This window comes from Oryza sativa, chromosome 7 (assembly GCF_034140825.1).
Source record: "Oryza sativa Japonica Group chromosome 7, ASM3414082v1".
In the NCBI taxonomy this organism is placed as follows: Eukaryota; Viridiplantae; Streptophyta; class Magnoliopsida; order Poales; family Poaceae; genus Oryza; species Oryza sativa.
The window spans coordinates 23,699,732-23,716,510 of NC_089041.1; the positions used below are offsets into that span (position 1 = coordinate 23,699,732).

At 47.6% G+C, this 16,779-nt stretch overlaps 3 protein-coding genes and 1 long non-coding RNA gene across 4 annotated transcripts; all 4 read right to left on the reverse strand.

The window, feature by feature from the left end:
* Nucleotides 1-2,233: 2,233 nt before the first annotated feature.
* LOC107281534 (uncharacterized) lies at nucleotides 2,234-5,045 on the reverse strand. Its single transcript, XR_001547377.3, has 2 exons — nucleotides 4,874-5,045; nucleotides 2,234-2,674 (listed from the first exon to the last, which is right to left on the reverse strand). It is a non-coding gene; the product is annotated as an uncharacterized lncRNA (long non-coding RNA).
* Nucleotides 5,046-7,059: 2,014 nt separating this feature from the next.
* On the reverse strand, nucleotides 7,060-7,959 carry LOC4343718 (uncharacterized). The gene is made up of 2 exons (XM_015790738.3): nucleotides 7,728-7,959; nucleotides 7,060-7,603 (listed from the first exon to the last, which is right to left on the reverse strand). The coding sequence occupies exons 1-2, from the start codon at nucleotides 7,900-7,902 to the stop codon at nucleotides 7,335-7,337; spliced, it is 444 nt and encodes a 147-aa protein (XP_015646224.1). The 5' UTR covers nucleotides 7,903-7,959; the 3' UTR covers nucleotides 7,060-7,334.
* Nucleotides 7,960-9,495: 1,536 nt separating this feature from the next.
* On the reverse strand, nucleotides 9,496-10,507 carry LOC107276325 (uncharacterized). The gene is made up of 3 exons (XM_015790770.3): nucleotides 10,218-10,507; nucleotides 10,012-10,095; nucleotides 9,496-9,900 (listed from the first exon to the last, which is right to left on the reverse strand). Exons 1-3 carry the CDS (start codon nucleotides 10,381-10,383, stop codon nucleotides 9,656-9,658), a joined length of 495 nt encoding a protein of 164 aa, XP_015646256.1. The 5' UTR covers nucleotides 10,384-10,507; the 3' UTR covers nucleotides 9,496-9,655.
* Nucleotides 10,508-13,728: 3,221 nt separating this feature from the next.
* LOC4343719 (protein BZR1 homolog 1-like) lies at nucleotides 13,729-15,103 on the reverse strand. The gene is made up of 2 exons (NM_001422245.1): nucleotides 14,779-15,103; nucleotides 13,729-14,649 (listed from the first exon to the last, which is right to left on the reverse strand). Exons 1-2 carry the CDS (start codon nucleotides 15,004-15,006, stop codon nucleotides 13,981-13,983), a joined length of 897 nt encoding a protein of 298 aa, NP_001409174.1. The 5' UTR covers nucleotides 15,007-15,103; the 3' UTR covers nucleotides 13,729-13,980.
* Between the last annotated feature and the right edge of the window lie 1,676 nt (nucleotides 15,104-16,779).

Sequence of the window (16,779 nt, forward strand, 5' to 3'; positions counted from 1 at the left end):
CTCTCTCTCTCTCGCTCTTCTGACTCCTGTCTCCTTGCAGAGGTGACGTCTCTCGTCTCCATCCCAGCGCCGAGCTCGTCGCTCGTGGCCATGCGTGGGGTGAGGACGACGTCACCGGTGGGGGTAGATGAGGCAAGGAGGGAGGTTCGGGGTGGTCGCCTGCGACGACCGGACGTGGTGCTATGGCCGGAGTGCGAGAGGGAGTTAGTTGTGGGGAAAGAATATGAAAAGTGGGCCCGGGGGCATTTTTGACCTTTTACACTGTTTTTCTCTCCTATTGAACTAGCAATTATTTTTTATTGTCTGCGGTGTCCATTAGCAAATAATCACATTTTGAGAGTGTCTTCCCTCAAAAGTGACTTCGTGCGGTGTCTCATAGCTAAAACCACGAAGTCGCGATGTCCTATAGCAAAATTTGCCTGACACTAATGATGTTGGAGCCGCGTCATTTCAAGAATAAGTTTTTAGGATCTATTTGTAGAATAAGTTTTCTAAAACGATCAGAATGTGAAAAATCCAACTCATACTCGTGACCAAAGAGAATTCCGGATCAACCTGGACCAACACACCACCACGCGATTCTGCCAGGCCAGGCCCATTTCGCCCCTGGCTCGGCGCGGCATACGTACGTGGGCTTCTGACAAGGCCTCCATCCCTCCAACTCAATCGGCGCACCTAGGAATAAGTTCATTTGAGGTCCTTTAACTTGTGAACGAATCCGATGTTCGTCCCTCAACCGAAAAACCAGATACAATGGGTCCCTCAACAGTCAAAACCAATGCAATACAGGTCCCATGACGGTATGGACAACGGTTTTCGGTGACGTGACGCCTATGTGGTTAATTTGACTCGGTCTTCATATGACGTGACAATGACGTGGAGCTTAAATGGCAATCTGATTTGGAAGATAATAAAAATTATGGGCCCACATGTCAGTTACACAAAAAATATTTTAAAAATGGTGAGGCCGACATGGGCCCCACATGTCATCCTCACCCCTCCTCTTCTTCTTCCTCCTTTCTCCCCAACTCCCCTTTATTCATCTATCTCCACCTCCCGAGTTGTACTCTTTGTGCACACTCGAGGTCACGCCAGAGCGGCCGCGGAGAGAGGCCGGAGGCGTTGTTTCACCACACATGCCAGGTGCTCGATGGCAAACCAAGCCAAAGGATGCCCTGGTGTTGCCTGATTCTTGTCCCGACGTCTCCGAAGTTGCTGTTTCACAGCAGCGGTAGGCTCGTCGTTGCGCTCTTCTCTACCAATGGCTTCGAAATCCCCGACTAGTTCAGGGACTTCTGGTCCATGGTTGACATACACGCCATTGCTTGCTAGAGCTATGCTGTAAAAAGACTGGGTAAAGATACTTTCCAATGCCAGATCTCAAGCTTCGCCACGCCGTTCTCCGCTTTTCCATTGTTCCCTGAACTAGGAGTGGCCTTCCTTGGTGAGCCGCACCATGAGATGTGTCCCGCCATATCACCGTTGCTATTGTTCCATCACCAAAACTATCACCCAAACAGTGCTCCTCTCCTTTGCTCGCCTCATTTGAGCCGAGGAAGACAAACAATGTTACTTGGGGTGCTACAAGGCTAGTAGATTGGCAGCCATGGCCTTTATTGCTTTGCGGAGATAGAGGACGTTCCAATCCAGATCATGTGACTCAACAGTGTGGCGGAGGGTCCAAGAGGAAGAAGGCATCAACGAACTGAGCGGTTGTGCGGGGCAACGCAACTTGAGGGGGGAGCGCGCGATGGCAGGTGGGATGGGAGGCAGAGCGAGGGCATCTAGATATGTTAATAATCTGATTAATTGTTGGTAAGTGTATTTGTAATCTAATTAATTGTTGGTCAAAAGATTTATACCTTTTTATTTTTAAAAGTACATATCATATACTTTCTTATGGAGGAAGTAATTTGTAAATGTGGGATGGGTGCTATGTATATGTTTCAGGGCATCCAGATGTGGATGTTGTTAATAACAACATCATGCTTTGGATGTTGTTGGAACACCGTCCAATAACCTGAGGCAGATGCCCTTAGCCCCTGATCTACCCCAGCACTCATAGACTGTCCCAAGCCCAATTGCCCAAGTGCCTTTCCATTCTTGAGTAATATCTACTTGGTAATATCCATCCAAAGAACAACATTGGACATACGCAATATCTTTTCTGATGCATTACAGAAAACAAATTCCATATATACGGACAAGCAAGTAAGCCAACAACCAAAAAAAATGGAGAAACAAATATTTTAGATGTTTATAATCGAATAACAAGACAGAAGCCTTAAAAAAATGGAGATAAACAATACTAGAGGTTTACCATCCAATAAAACAGGCTGACGCTTTAAGATTCTTTCACAAGTCATTCATTTCGTCAAAAATCAAAATGGGTAGACGTAACCTGTCGTAATCCCTTCGGTCAGGTCGTGCATTAGGTGAATTGATAGTATCAAGCACTAAGTGATAAAAGTTAATGTGATGACAAAGTGATTTTACGAAGTACAATCCCAGATGCCACTACACAAGTAAGAAGCCCCCATGATCTTACTCGGTGAAGATAGCATCCCCCACCGAAGCAAGAAAGGCATGACAGCTCGGCGGTGACTCTACCTCCCGAGAGCACCGTCCGATCACAAACTCGAGGCATCAAAAATGTGCAAACAGTTAGACCAATCTGATTCAAATCAAACAGAAAATTAGAATTAACCATGCTCCATCAGCTTGCCTTACAGAGAGATCGATTAATTAATAACCATTGCATGGTAAAAAAACAATAATAATAATATGGGCATGAGCTGAAGTCTTAAACAACACGCATCAGACGAATTCGTGAACCAAAACTATCGTTTGCAAGATTATGTACAAAATTACACCCACTTGATAAGGTTTTATGTTATTGTGTACCAACAATACCATTTACTCTCTAAGATTTTCACGTTGTAAGATCTCGCGCGTTGAAGTGAATCATTATGAAGTGTAAGGCCATTTGAACCAAAACATAGTAAAAAATAATAATTTAGCAATGTGCTTCAATATTTGATATAGCTAAAAGGTCCCCTTGGTAAGAACACACATGACATCCATTGAACATTGCACAGATGCATTTTTTTCACACTGATGTTGGATGTTCGCATTACTATTCTCATAGAAAAAATTTCATATATACAGACGCTACTATAGTGAGTAAGCGAAAAAAAGAGAGAAACAATGCTAAACATTTACAGAATAGAAAAATAACAAGACGAAAGCCACAAACAACAAAAAAAAATGAGAGAAACAATAATAGATGTTTACCATCAAATCTTTATCTTTATAAAAATTGAAGATATTTCTATCAGCCGTTTGATGCATCGCCTGTATCCAGTTTAACGTGAATAACTATTATATATCCTCCTCCTAGCCTAGCCCAACCGACCCACACCATAGTGCCGCTCTGCTTGCGCTCCTCTCCCAATCAGTACCTTTTTTCTCTCCATTTTTTCACTTTATTTTTCTTCCAATCATCCTGATCCTCTCCCTCTTCTTCTGATCTCCTTTTTCTTCCGATCATCCTGATCATGTCCCTCTTCTTCTGATCTTCTCTCCATTATCCTCTTTTTCTTTTTTTTCCTCTTTTTTTTCTCTTCCTAATATCTCTCGTAAATACTTTCCTTTTGAAATTATCGTTGTTTAAGGTAGGTATGATGTTACTTTGCAAATGCCCAATCTACAGTAAAAAAACCTTTCACAAATTGAATAATCAAAATTTCAATCTTTGGTCGATGATAATATCTCTTTAGCAATCTATAGCAAATACCCATGCATCAATTTACGGATTAGCCACCCGATCGATTTGTGAGGCTATTAAAAGGTGTATATAAGGGATTTTTCGTATGATGATGCATGAAGCGAGCGCAACTGGATTCAATGCTATATGATTTCTAACTTTGTTTTTCATTGTTTTGTTTATCTTGTTTCGTTTTATCATTTGAATTGGCCGAGTTTTTATCCATCATGAAAATTATATTCACCTATTGCAACGGACATGCATTTTTGCTAGTAAAAAAAAGGCTTGCTTTAAGATTCTTTCACTAGTCATTTAGTTTAATCAAAAATTAAAAAAAAAAGCTAGGGGGATCCTATCTTGATCCCTCTAGTCAGGTTGTACATTAGGCGAATTGATTTTATCAAGTACTAGGTGGAAAAAATTGTGATGACAAAGCTACCCAACGAAGTACGCTCCAGTCGCCACTACAGAAATAAAAAATCTCCCATGAGACTGGTCTCACTCGGTGAAGATAGCATTCCAATGATACAAGAAAGATATACCAGATAGGTTGCATCTCTATCTCCAGTAGAGTATGCGTACCGATCTTCTACTTGAGACATCAGTCCTATCTTACTATATGATTGGTGTCCACTAGCTCCTAAGGCTTAATATGACAGTGTGTCACATTATCACTATCATCCACTAGTAATTATTATTTAAAATATTTGAAATATCATTTATAATTTTGTTATATTTTTAAAACTCAATAGGTAAATAATATCAAATCATTATCTTCATATTTTTTTCACACTTTTTAAACAGATACATCTACTATTTTTATAACGTATAGTATGCATTCATCTACATATATCCCGCAGCAAAGCGTGAGAAATTAACTGTAGTAGTTAACTAGACCGACATAATTCAAATAGAACAGCAAATAGAATTAACTCGTCAGCACCATCGATATGTCTTTCTTAGATTGATTAATTAAATATCAGCAGGCGGATCTAACTTGGGACCTGGGTCCAGTCTAACTTGGGATTTGGTACACTAGGGTTAGGTGGGTGTCAGAGAGAGATGAATGAGAGAGGGAGGATGTGCATAACGGATGGGATTGCTTACCAGGATGGATATGGCGCGGCGGGACGACGGCCGGCGTCGCGGCCTGCTTGCGAGATAGATCGGCGGCGTAAGGTGTGGGCGAACTCGGAAGGAAGGGAGACGACACGGGAGTTGACGGCTTGACCTAGATGGCTAGAAATTTTCGTCCGTAAAAAAATATTCGTCCGAGATTAAAAAAAAAAAAGGATATCTCCGATTTTCTTATCGTCCTCGCGCAAAAATTCATATCCAATTTTCCTCGCGCACGTGCTAGCTTATAGATGGGCCAGCTTTGCACGTCTCCTCACTGGGCCGGCTGGGCCATCTGCCCAGCCCCCAACTGCAAGTCTGGAACAGCTCCTCAGCCGGTCTCCACCTGACCCAAATGGGCCTGCTGCCCTTAGCACCTTAGTCACCACGCAGCTTGTGTATTTGATATGCGAAATTATATTTGATATGACGTGAAATTATGGCCCTATTTGGTAGGGCTCCAAACTTCAAACTCTAACTCCTAACTCTAAACTCCAACTCCAGTGAGAGCTACTACCTTCGTTTCAGGTTATAAGACTTTCTAGCATTGCTCACATTCATATAGATGTTAATAAATCTATGTACATATATATGTCTAGATTCATTAACATATGTATAAATGTGGGCAATGCTAAAAAGTCTTATAATATGAAACGGAGGAAGTAGCTCCTATAGCAGCTAAAGTGGATACAAAAGTGTTTGACTATATTGGTTAGCTCCACTCCACCACATCCCTTGTTGGCATTTCATCGAACACCTCGTTAGCATCGCCTCGCCGACGCCGCTCAGCTCGCGCTGCCAACGCCGCTGCTCAGCACGCGCGCGTTGCCCTCCGCTGCCGCCGCCGATGCTACTCCCACGTGCCGCCGCACGCCCATCGCCGACCCGCGCCGCCTTACGACGCTGCCACTGTCGACGTAGCCGCATGCCGATGCCGCGCGTCGACTGCTGACCGTGCGCCGACGCGCCGTCGCCCCCGCCACCGTATGCTGCCGCCGTAGGCGCCGACGCGGGCGGCCGTCAGAAGGAGGTTGGGAGGAAAGATGAAGTGGCCGTCGGGAGGAGGTTAGGGAGGAAGATGGAGAGGAGAGAGAACAAGAGGAGAGGAGTAGGAAGGGGTAGTTCAATGGCATTTTTGCATAAATACACTAAAAAATTAGAGGGTAGTGAGTCTTAGATTGTAGTAGAGCTATGGAGCAGCAAAAACCCAGCACCACCCCCGTAGTTCATTTTTCAGGAGTAGCTCTGCTAACTCCACTCCTAAAAACGGAGCATATGAACCATTTGGCATAGCTCCAGCTCCAGGTAAGTTGGAGTTGGGAGCTAGAGCTTTGCCAAACGGGGCCTTAAAACTCGATTTACCCAAAGGCTAGCAAGAAAGCTAAGGCTCTGTTCGGTATCCCCTCTTCCCAACCCCTCTCCCTTGTTTTCCGCGCGCACGCTTTTCAAACTGCTAAACAGTATGTTTTTTGCAAAAAGTTTATATACGAAAGTTGCTTAAAAAATCAAATTAATCCATTTTTGAAAAAAAATAGCTAATACTTAATTAATCACGCGCTAATAGACCGCTCCGTTTTCCGTAATCACTATGTGCGAACATAGCCTAAGAGCAAGTTCAATAGTATAGCCCATTACTAGCTCCAATTCATCTATAGCCGAGCTAATAGCCAATTAATACAATAGTAGCTTACTATACTATTAATATATGGTCCCACCTGTCATACACACATTGCGTCTTGGAGTCCGTGCTGCGGTTGGCTACAAATCTGTAGCCCGCTGCTCTTCTCTCTCATCGTTTATCTCATTAAAATATGTTTATAGCTGGCTAATAGCCTGCTATTGTACCTGCTCTAAGTAGGAGTAACTGCCACAATTTTCTCATGGCACGAAATTTAATTCAACATGAAAATTTATGTCACGCAATAGACACAAATTGTAGCCTATTACCTGGAATATCCCTGTTCTCAAGTGAACCAACCATCCCCAATACTCCAAAGTAATTCAAATAGGATGAAACCTATGCAGCAATGTGCTGTGCTCATCATCCTGATTTATAAATTTGTAACTACTAGAATACTAGAGAGCTAGTGAGCCACAAGACCCTTTTTTTTTCCAAAGAGAAGGCCACACCGCTCCCGCTTTCATTAAAGAAAACAAAACACACACAAGGTTCGATAGGCCACAAGACCAGCTATGACATCAACTATTCAACTAAACCTCAGTCTTCAGAAAACGAAGTTACAAATTAAGGGTCAATTTGGAACATGGGTTACTGCTGATTGTGGCTCACCAGTATTGCTAGCTATACTAGTATTATCTAGGGATGGTAACTGCGGTCGTTATCACGCAGAACAATCACTAGTTACTGAATGAATCTCTCTACTGTTGTAAAAATTGACAGTGTTACTAAATACAGCTCAGCTCAAATGGCAGGTTGCATCCATAATCCAGCTCAAGGCCCATCCAAGCGTCGTTTCTTCGCCAGCTCATCGGGACGATCAGGGCTCGCGTCTCTGCCTCGGCAACCTGTCGCCTCCTCCTCCTCCTCTTTCACTGTCTCCTCCATCTTCACCTCATCCTGCAAGTTATCCAACCCCTCCAACCCCTTGAAGATGTTACAACGCTTCCAGACTTGACCTTCTAGCAGGCCGGCCTTGCGGTAGCACTCTAGGAGCTCTTCGAACGCAGTAGCAGGGTCTCTGATAATCCTCAACGCATGTCCTGCACAAGACCGGCCGGATTCGCAAAGGATTAGCCAGACTAATTCGCCAATTACGCGGACCGGCCGGAATGGCCGGATGATATATAGTTCTCACATGGCAAAGAGGAGGGGGCAATCACGTACCTCCGCCGGGAACGTTATCCGGGCCGATGACGATGTCGCGCACCACACGCTGGAACTCCTCGTCGTGGAGTAAGTCGTCGTTACGCTTACGCCTCGGGGGATGCGGCTCCGCCTCGTCGTTGATCCCCTGGATTTCCTCCGCCGGCAACGGTTTCTCCTCTCCGGCGGCGGCCATGGCTACGATCGATCGCGTTCCCTGCGCGCGCCTCGCCCTCGAATCCGAAAGCTGCGCGGGTTTCGATAGCAGAGTCAAGACAGCGAATTTGGGGGGTTAGGGCTTCGAAGCCGCGTTGCCTTCTGCCGCGGCTCGTATCCGAGTAGCTCACGGACACGGCTTTCCTACTCTCGGCAAAGTGTTCTCCCGCTTCCAGGCCATAGGGGGAACAGCCAATGGGCAATGGCCACGCTGCCACAGCGCCACGCCCTGGCGGCCCGGAAGCATGGGCCACCGGAGGATTGCCGTTCACTGGGCCTGGTGGTGGTGGGCATTTTATGCCTGGTGGGCTGAAAGACCTCATAATGTAGTGTTTGGCCCAAATAATTGACAGCTCAAGAGTGGTAAACGGGATCATGACAGATTTTTTTAAAGTAAAATACATGGCCAGTCCTTAAATTTGAGAGCCGGTGTCACTTAGGCCCGTAAATTTAAAAATTACACATCTAGATCCACCATCTTGGTTTAATGAACCATAGCCGGTACAAACCTCATTTGACTAGAGCTGATCGTCGATGTGGCCGATGTGGCATTCTACGTAGGCAACACACTTATAGCTAGCCCCTCCGCAGTGAAGAGTTGTGGAAGAATTACAATTTACCCTTCACGCTACATAACCACCCTGAAACCCATAAAATCCCTCGCCTTCTCCCCCGATGGCTTGGGTTAGTGACTCAGGCGGTGAAGTACGGGGTAGCGATGAGGGAGCGGTGGGTGGTGGTGAAGTACGGAATAGCGATGAGGGAGGCGAGGAATTTGGAGATTTTGTGGGTTTTAGGGTGGTACGTAACACGAAGGGGCAAATTGCAATTCTTTTACCACTCTTCGTTGCTGTAGGGGGCTAGTTGTAAATGTACTGCCTATATGTAAATGTAGTGAAGTTAAACACAATATCGAAATTACTGTCCAGAGCTCCTAAATGATCATAAAAGTTTACATCTCGAACAAAAAAGCACAGGAGAAGCTAACCAAAGAAATAATGATTGACTGTATTTTGTTGTCAGATGCTCACTGATCAGAAAAATAAACAACGGCTACTACCTAGTGTGACTTACCCAAAAACTAACAGCGGAGCAAAGGTAGGAGTAACTGACACAACTTGCTCAGGACATTAAACATGAAAAATTAAGTCACGCAATACAATCTACACAATTTGTGTTCATCTTCCTGGTTTGTACTAAATTTGTAAGTCTATTATTGAGTTACTGATAATTAAGCCACGAGACCAGATAGTCACATCAGCTCACTCTACCAATGATCTCATTTCAGTGCATGCAAAGGACAAATACTTAGGAATCGCCCGACACTTACATTGTGATTTGTCACCTGCCCAACCCAACAACTTCAAACAAGCAGAAAGTTCACTCCACGTATCTTGGTTTCACTCATCCTCACAAGCTTAAAATTAAGTTTACATTTCAAATTAAGCTTCACAATAACTGGCCAATGGCATTGGATTAAAAATAGTTAGTAATGTCGTTGTGATTTGTGAACTAGAAATCAGTTTACTCCACACAAGAACCCAATAAACCACAGTTGTAAACAGAGTACAAATTATGGGTCAGTCTGGAACATAGGTAAGTATAGAAAGAAATTGTTTTGGAAATATAATCATACGATAGGGAATAGACGCATACACCAAAATATTATCTGTGGATGCTAACAGAAGTCACAATCATCGATAACAAATCATCAGTTATCGAGTTAATACAGCTCAAACGGCAGCATACCAAGAGTTGCTGAGGCACTCCTGAGGGAGGTTGCATGGCACCGCTTCGCGATCTGAGTCCATCAAGCGCCGTTTCTTCACCTCATTGGGGCAATCAGGGGTCGCGTCTCTGCCTCGGCAGCGAACGGCCTCTTCCACTTTCATCGGCTCTTCCTCCATCTTTATCTCATCCTGCGAGTTATCCAACCCCTCCACCTCCTCGAAGATGTTATAACGCTTCCAGACTTGGCCTGGGGAATTAAGAAAAGAAGAAGAAGAAGAAGAAGCAAGGACTCAGCATTAAACTCCGGGGATGAAAAATAAAGAGACAGAGAGAGTAAGACGGGAAAAGGGTACATCACCTTCAATCAGACCGGCCTTACGGTAGTACTCTAGGAGCTCTTCGAACGCAGTAGCTGGGTCTGTGAGAATCCTCAACGCATATCCTGCACAAGACCGGCCGGATTCGCAAAGGATTAGCCAGACTAATTCGCCAATTACGCGGACCGGCCGGATGATGGTTCTCACATGGCAAAGAGGAGGGGGCAATCGAAGAGCGGTCACGTACCTCCGGGAACGTAATCCGGGCCGACGACGACGTCGCGCATCACACGCTGGAACTCCTCGTTGTGGAGGAAGTCTTTGTTACGACTCGGGGGATGCGGCTCCGCCTCGTCGTTGATCCCCTGGATTTCCTCCGCCGGCAACGGTTTCTCCTCTCCGGCGGCGGCCATGGCTACGATCGATCGCGTTCCCTGCGCGCGCCTCGCCCTCGAATCCGAAAGGCGAAAGCTATGCGGGTTTCGATAGCAGAGTCAAGACAGCGAACTTGAGGGGTTAGGGATTCGAAGGCGCGTTGCCTTCTGCCGCCGCGGCTCAATCTGAATATATAGATACTCGCGTATCCGAGTAGCTCACGGACACGGCTTTCCTACTCCCGGCAAAGTGTTCTCCCGCTTCCAGGCAATGGCCGTGGCGCCCCTAGGTGGCACCCTCCCACAGCGCCACGCCCTGGCGGCCTGGAAGCATATGGGCCGCCGGAGGATTGCCGGCCACTGCTCCTGGTGAGCTGAAAGGCCTGATGATGTAGTGTTTGGCCCAACTAATTGAAAGCTCATGAGTGGTAAACGGGATCATGACAGAAATTTGTTGCAATCGTGAAAAGAGAACAGTGGTATACTGATTTCAAATATTACTGATATCTAATCTAACCTAATCTACTTAAAAAGATATACTACCTCAATATTTTAATGTATGACGCCGTTGACTTTTTGTTCAACGTTTGACCATTCGTCTTATTCAAAAATTTATGTAATTATCATTTATTTTATTATGACTTGATTTGTCATCAAATGTTCTTTAAGCATGACATAAATATTTTTATATTTGCACAAAAATTTTAAATAAAACGAATGGTCAAACGTTGATTAAAAAGTCAATAGCGTTATACATTAAAAAATACGGAGGGAGTACAATTTTTCACTGATCATGTACGGTTTTTCATCCCTCAGTGTACGTCGTCGCAGCCAAAAACCACCTTTTCCATGCGTTTGGACTGCCTGTCTGCCCAAAAAGGTTTGCGAACATAACGATTTTTTCATGCATGCAAAAATAAAAATATCAAAAATTCAAAAATCGAAACCCTAGTTCTCCGATTCATCCCCAAACCATATCCAGTCACCGGCCTAGACCCTAGCCATTAGAGACCCACTCATGAAAATTAATTTTTTTATGTGAGTTTTTAATGAGCCGAATGCGAAAATACATGCTGATTTTTACATGCGCAACCAGTTATGGTCTTACGGTCCGCCTGTAACTTATAGGGGCTCTCGTCAATTTTTTTTCTGTAGTAGTGAGAATTATATTCAGATTTTACAGGTTTAGCAACAGGATGCTAGCTTTGTCCCTAGGTTGGTGTTCCAGTTAATTATATTTTTCCCATTTAACTGTGTTTTATAATTTGTAGTCATTTTGAACTACAACTTTTTGACAATTAGTTGTAACTCGCAAAGGCTGGAATAGTGGAATACATTTTATTATAAAAAAGATGAATCATTCGCTCAATATATCTCTCTCTCCCTATCAATCTATACTTCATTTACATTCACACTCTAAACCTTGAATACATACATTCGCATGTTTTCGTGTACCGCACAATCAACTAGCTACCCTCTTGCTAGCCTGCTGATCGCACCGGATTGTACTATAAAACGGAATTTTATCTTTTTCACATTATATTTGTAAGAAATCGAAGGAGTTGTACATAAATAACCACTCACAATCTTGGCGTGTTAAAAGGGTTTCACGCTATTATGTAAGAACACAAGGGCCCCTTTGCAACAAAACAAAAAAAACACTCTACCCAAACCAGGAACAAGATGCGCATCAACCGGCTACAAGAGGGATACATGAAACAGCCGGCGGAGCCATCAACCGGATAATCAACTGAAGCCGGTCACATCAACGAGCGAAAGGAGTATCAAAATTGTTAAGGCGACGTGTCAAACAACGGATTAGCCTAAAAAAATTCAAAAAACGGAGGAAATCGGAATCTTTAGGGCTGTAATTGGCTGATGATTGTGTACTCGAATCGTATATGGATCAAGGCTGCAAAAACACAAACAAACCGAATAGACAACGCACCAAGAAAGGGACCTAAACTAGTCGCCGGTCGTTACGCGCCGCGTACGTTGCTGCTACACTCCAAGCCGGTATTTTTGTCTCCAACAGCCGCTCCCAACCGCAGGCGGGTGGGTCGTCGCCGCCGACGCACGAGCGGCGAGTTGAACACGGTCGGTACGTTGCACGTAGTAGTACGCGTTGCCAAATAGTATCCCCGAGAAAATGGTCCTGCGCCGCTGCGCGCGCGCCGCACCGTTCGGTGCGTGCGGCGTGCTGCAAGCTGGCTGCGCGCGATGTCTTAGCATCGCCGGGACAAGTCCACATGGGGTATAGGGTCACATGCGTCGAGCTCCCCGTCCCCGTCTCGTCTCCCTGCGCGCCCAGTCACCCGCTGCCTGCGCGCACGCATGCGCACACCCGGGTGGGTGCCCTGTCACACACGCGCGGACACCGCACAAACCACGGTGTAGTAGATTGGCTGGGGTTCCGTGGACTCGGACGCGTATGGTGTACTACGATATACTACAGAACGTGCCATTTTAGGCAGTCGCGAGCCGTTTTTATATCGAAAAATCATTGGGCCATTTGATCTTTGGTTAGCTAGACCATGTGTGTATCCGTGGCCCTGTCCGCTATTACAGATGTGTACTAGCCCGAGCCAATTATGCCTGCCACATATGGTCACTGTAGATACGAAACGAGCAACCACGAGTCCATACCGAAGCGCATGGCGTCGCAGAAAGAGAAAAAAACACTAGGCGCAGTGGATGGGATCTGATTTGAGGTGACCAGCTTTAGCCCCTAGAAAGCGGCCGTCCGTGCGACCGTGTGTGCCCATTGCGCCACTGTACAATGGCACTATTTGGAGATACCCCTCCCTCGGCACCTCCAATCCCCACGGCCACATCAAGCATGCAAGAGAGTGCTTGGTGCAATACCTCCTGTCCCTAATTGGTATTCCAATAACCATCCACAGCCTGCAGTAATACTGGCCAGTCTAATTAGTAGTAGTGCAGCAGATAATGGATAAGTTAGATCAAAATTTGTCCCTTCAAGATAAAAGACGAACTACCTGCAAGGCTTGTTCCCAGCCAGTGAATATTGATATGCAAGCGGACAAAATGCCCGTGCTTGCGGCAGACATGCCATTGTTTGCGTTGGAGTGACGGTGGCGAATCTGATGGATTCGTTCTGAATTTGCTCGTATAGTCCCATTGGCCGTCGTACATTTCTACGTAGCACTAAACTGTAAAGAAAGCAAAAGTAAGCGAAAATAAGTTAAAAGAGACAGTAAACCGGGAGCTCACTGTACTGGTTTAACGGTACGTCAAAGCGATCATGCCATAAAGTTGAACATCATCTCCCCCCGCATTTTTTTACCTCACTCTACTCACAAGCTAAGATGTCACACATTTTGAGGAGATGCACATGACAGGTACGGGAAGAAGAAACACAGAGATGAACAGTGAAGCCGTGAATAAAATCAGCCGTGATGAACAATTTTTCCCTGCTTCCTTTTTCCCAAGTCCAGGAAGAATGAATTGAACAACAAGATTAACCTAAGGCTAGAATGAAATCGCCCAAATCGCAGCATCGATGCGTAGTCATGATCATACACATTGACCAGTACTGATCTAACAACAACCATGATCAGCTGGTGCTCGAGGTCCACGAAAGGAACCATCTTTTTTGCTCGGCAATAATGGCCGTCATTTCGCGCCGACGCCGAGCGTGAGCTCGAGCTCCTCGGCGGCGACCTCGTGGATCCTCTCGCCCTCCCATGGCGTCACCCTCCCCTTGTCGAACTCGAACTCCGCGCCGCCTCGGCCGGCCGTCCCTTCTATCTCCATGGAGTTGGAGGTGGAGGCGCCCGGGTTGACGAGGTTGTAGGTGGGCGACGTCGGCGCCGTCGTGGCCATCTGGAAGCTGATCCACCGGCCGGAGTCCACCGTGGAGACGTCGGACTCGTCGCACTCCGGTATCGTGTCCGGGTGCTCGAGGCGGCGGCCGCGGGTGGGGCTCGCCGGCGCGGAGACCGCGAAGAAGGGGTGCCGGAACGGGTCGACGTCCCAGTCCGGCTTCCTGATCTTGGGCGGCCGCGACGCCGTCGGCGACGAGAGCGGCGGCGTGACGGGCGCGCTGCTGGAGACGCGGAGCGGCGGGAGGTTGGGGAGCCCCCGGAGGAACGGGAGGAGGCAGGAGGCGCTCGGGTTGTCGATCCGGCTGGGGCTCGGGAAGCTCGACGACGCCGGGCTCGCGTGGTACGACGGCACCGGGCTCGGGAACGACGACGACGGCGCGCTCAGCAGCTGCGTTGACGAGCAGGGGCTCATCCCCACCGACGCTCCCCCAGCCGACGATGGCGGCGGCTTACATCCCTGCAACGACCAAAAAAAAAACAAGAAACACGAGCTCAGCTCAGCTCCGGCCAGATCTACACATCCAAGATCCAAGAAATGGACAGCAACACGACCAGACCAGATCGAGACGGGCAAGCATGAACTGACCTTGCGGTAGGTGGTGCCGTCGTCCTCGACAACCCAGCCGGCCTCGCGGCAGAGCGCCTTGAGCACCTCGTTGTTGTCGCAGTGCTTGGGGAGGTTGTAGTTCCCGAGCGCCCGGAGCCCCGTGAAGATCTTGGCGGCGATGGCACGCCGCCGCCGCTCCCGCCTCTTGTTGTTCTCCCTCTCCTTCCACGTCGGCGTCCTCCCCGCCGCCGCCGCCCCGGACGTCATACCCACCAGCTCCGTCCCTCACCTCCCCTCCCCTCCCCTCCTCTCCTCCACCTCTCCTTTCTCCACTTGGCGAGCTCAAGTTTCTTTAATGGCGAGGTGTTGGGTGCTACCACTACTACAGCTACAGTATTGACTAATGAGAGGGAGGGGAGAGTAGAGTAGCGTAGCCAGCTAGCTCTAGCTAGTCTAGTGGCGTGCGCTGCGGTGACGAGTAGCAGTAGCGTGCTTTCCCTCTCGTGGGGCTTCGGCGTGTATGGGTGGTGGGGACGCAGTGGGCGAGCTCACGAGGAGGGTACGGGAGGGGCATACTTTATTGCAACTGGATTGGCTAGATTCTACTGGTGGTGGTGGCGTCCCCACCTTCGGACCCACGTTTTCCTCCGCCTTCCCAGGCAGGGCGCGGCTTTTGAGGAGGACGGCCAGTGTGATGTGTGTGTTGTGGGTGGCTGGCTGGCTCTGTGCCGCTGCGTGCGTCGGGTGAGTGAGGTGGGAGTAGTACATAGCACTGTGGACTGTGGTGCATGCGTGGCATGTGCTCGTAGATGCTACGTGCTCTCATCTCGTAGTCGTGCTAAACTGCGAGTGGCGCGTAGGGGCTTTTGGTGCGTTGCGGGTTCGCAGTAATTGTGGACAGTGTGGAGTAGTGTTAGATATTTCTCACATATAATAATGTAACAAATAGCGAAGGATAAGAGTTGTTGGGCTGTTTAGATAGATAAGATAAGTTTCCTATGTTTTAGTAGATGCACAACAACTCTATCCGAGCTATATATACCTGTATTCTGTTAAGCCCGGTTTTGTGGCAAGTAATTAACACGTAAACTCCTCGCTGAAGGAGTTATCTCCACATGGTATCAGAGCCTCCCGCTAGATTAGATTAGTTCTGTCGTGCAAACTTTCTCCCAGCGACATGGCGAGCTCTTCTATGGCGGCGGCAATCTCCAACCCTCTGTTTGGCCTCCAAATCTCGGAGAAGCTAACCAAACAGAATCATCCTCTCTGGGCTGCACAGATCCTCACCACCTTGCGAGGTGCGCAGCTGGAGGAGCACATCGTCAGCACGACCGCAGCTCCGGCGGCTGAAATTGAAAAAGAAGACGGCGACAAGGACAAGAAGACCAAGATTGTCATCCCCAACCCTGAGTACAAGACATGGTTTGTTCAGGACCAGCAAGTGCTCGGATTCATCTTCTCCTCTCTATCAAGGGAGGTGCTGCAACAAGTGGCCGGCGCTAGGACGGCGGCCCAGGCATGGAACATGATTGATGACATGTTCTCGTGCAAGTCGAAGGCGGGTACAATCAATGTACTCCTCGCCTTAACCACCACACAGAAGGGACCTATGTCTATCAGCGAATATATTGCGAAGATGAGGTCCCTCGCCGACGAGATGGCGGCTGCAGGGAAGCCGCTGGATGAGGAGGAGCTGGTGGCGTACATCATCAACGGGCTGGATTCAGAATTCGACGCCGCGGTTGAAGGACCGATGGCCACGGCAAGGATTGCTCCAGTTTCAATTTCTCATGTTTATTCACAGCTCTTGAGTTATGAAAACAGGATTCGGATTCGGCAAGCTTATCTCACCACTTCGGCAAATGCGGCAAACCGAGGTGGTGGTCGTGGTGGACGCGGCAGCAGCACTGGAAACAGAGGTGGCGGACGCGGCGGCTTCGGTCGTGGCGGTCACGGCCGCGGCGCCCCTAGCGGCGCAAGTCAGGGACGCGGGCGAGGCAATGATACTCGCCCCGTGTGCCAAGTGTGTCACAAGCGAGG

What these genes read in the sequence shown, in the direction of transcription:
- LOC4343718 (XM_015790738.3), bottom strand. Translation starts at nt 7,902, where the DNA reads ATGGCCGCCGCCGGAGAGGAGAAACCGTTGCCGGCGGAGGAAATCCAG. An exon ending in GGATAACGTTCCCGGCGGAG is followed by an intron (nt 7,604 to 7,727) that starts GTACGTGATTGC and finishes GGTCTTGTGCAG; the next exon opens with GACATGCGTTGAGGATTATC.
- LOC107276325 (XM_015790770.3), bottom strand. Translation starts at nt 10,383, where the DNA reads ATGGCCGCCGCCGGAGAGGAGAAACCGTTGCCGGCGGAGGAAATCCAG. An exon ending in CCCGGATTACGTTCCCGGAG is followed by an intron (nt 10,096 to 10,217) that starts GTACGTGACCGC and finishes GGTCTTGTGCAG; the next exon opens with GATATGCGTTGAGGATTCTC. An exon ending in TAAGGCCGGTCTGATTGAAG is followed by an intron (nt 9,901 to 10,011) that starts GTGATGTACCCT and finishes TTAATTCCCCAG; the next exon opens with GCCAAGTCTGGAAGCGTTAT.
- LOC4343719 (NM_001422245.1), bottom strand. Translation starts at nt 15,006, where the DNA reads ATGACGTCCGGGGCGGCGGCGGCGGGGAGGACGCCGACGTGGAAGGAG. An exon ending in ACGGCACCACCTACCGCAAG is followed by an intron (nt 14,650 to 14,778) that starts GTCAGTTCATGC and finishes TGGTCGTTGCAG; the next exon opens with GGATGTAAGCCGCCGCCATC.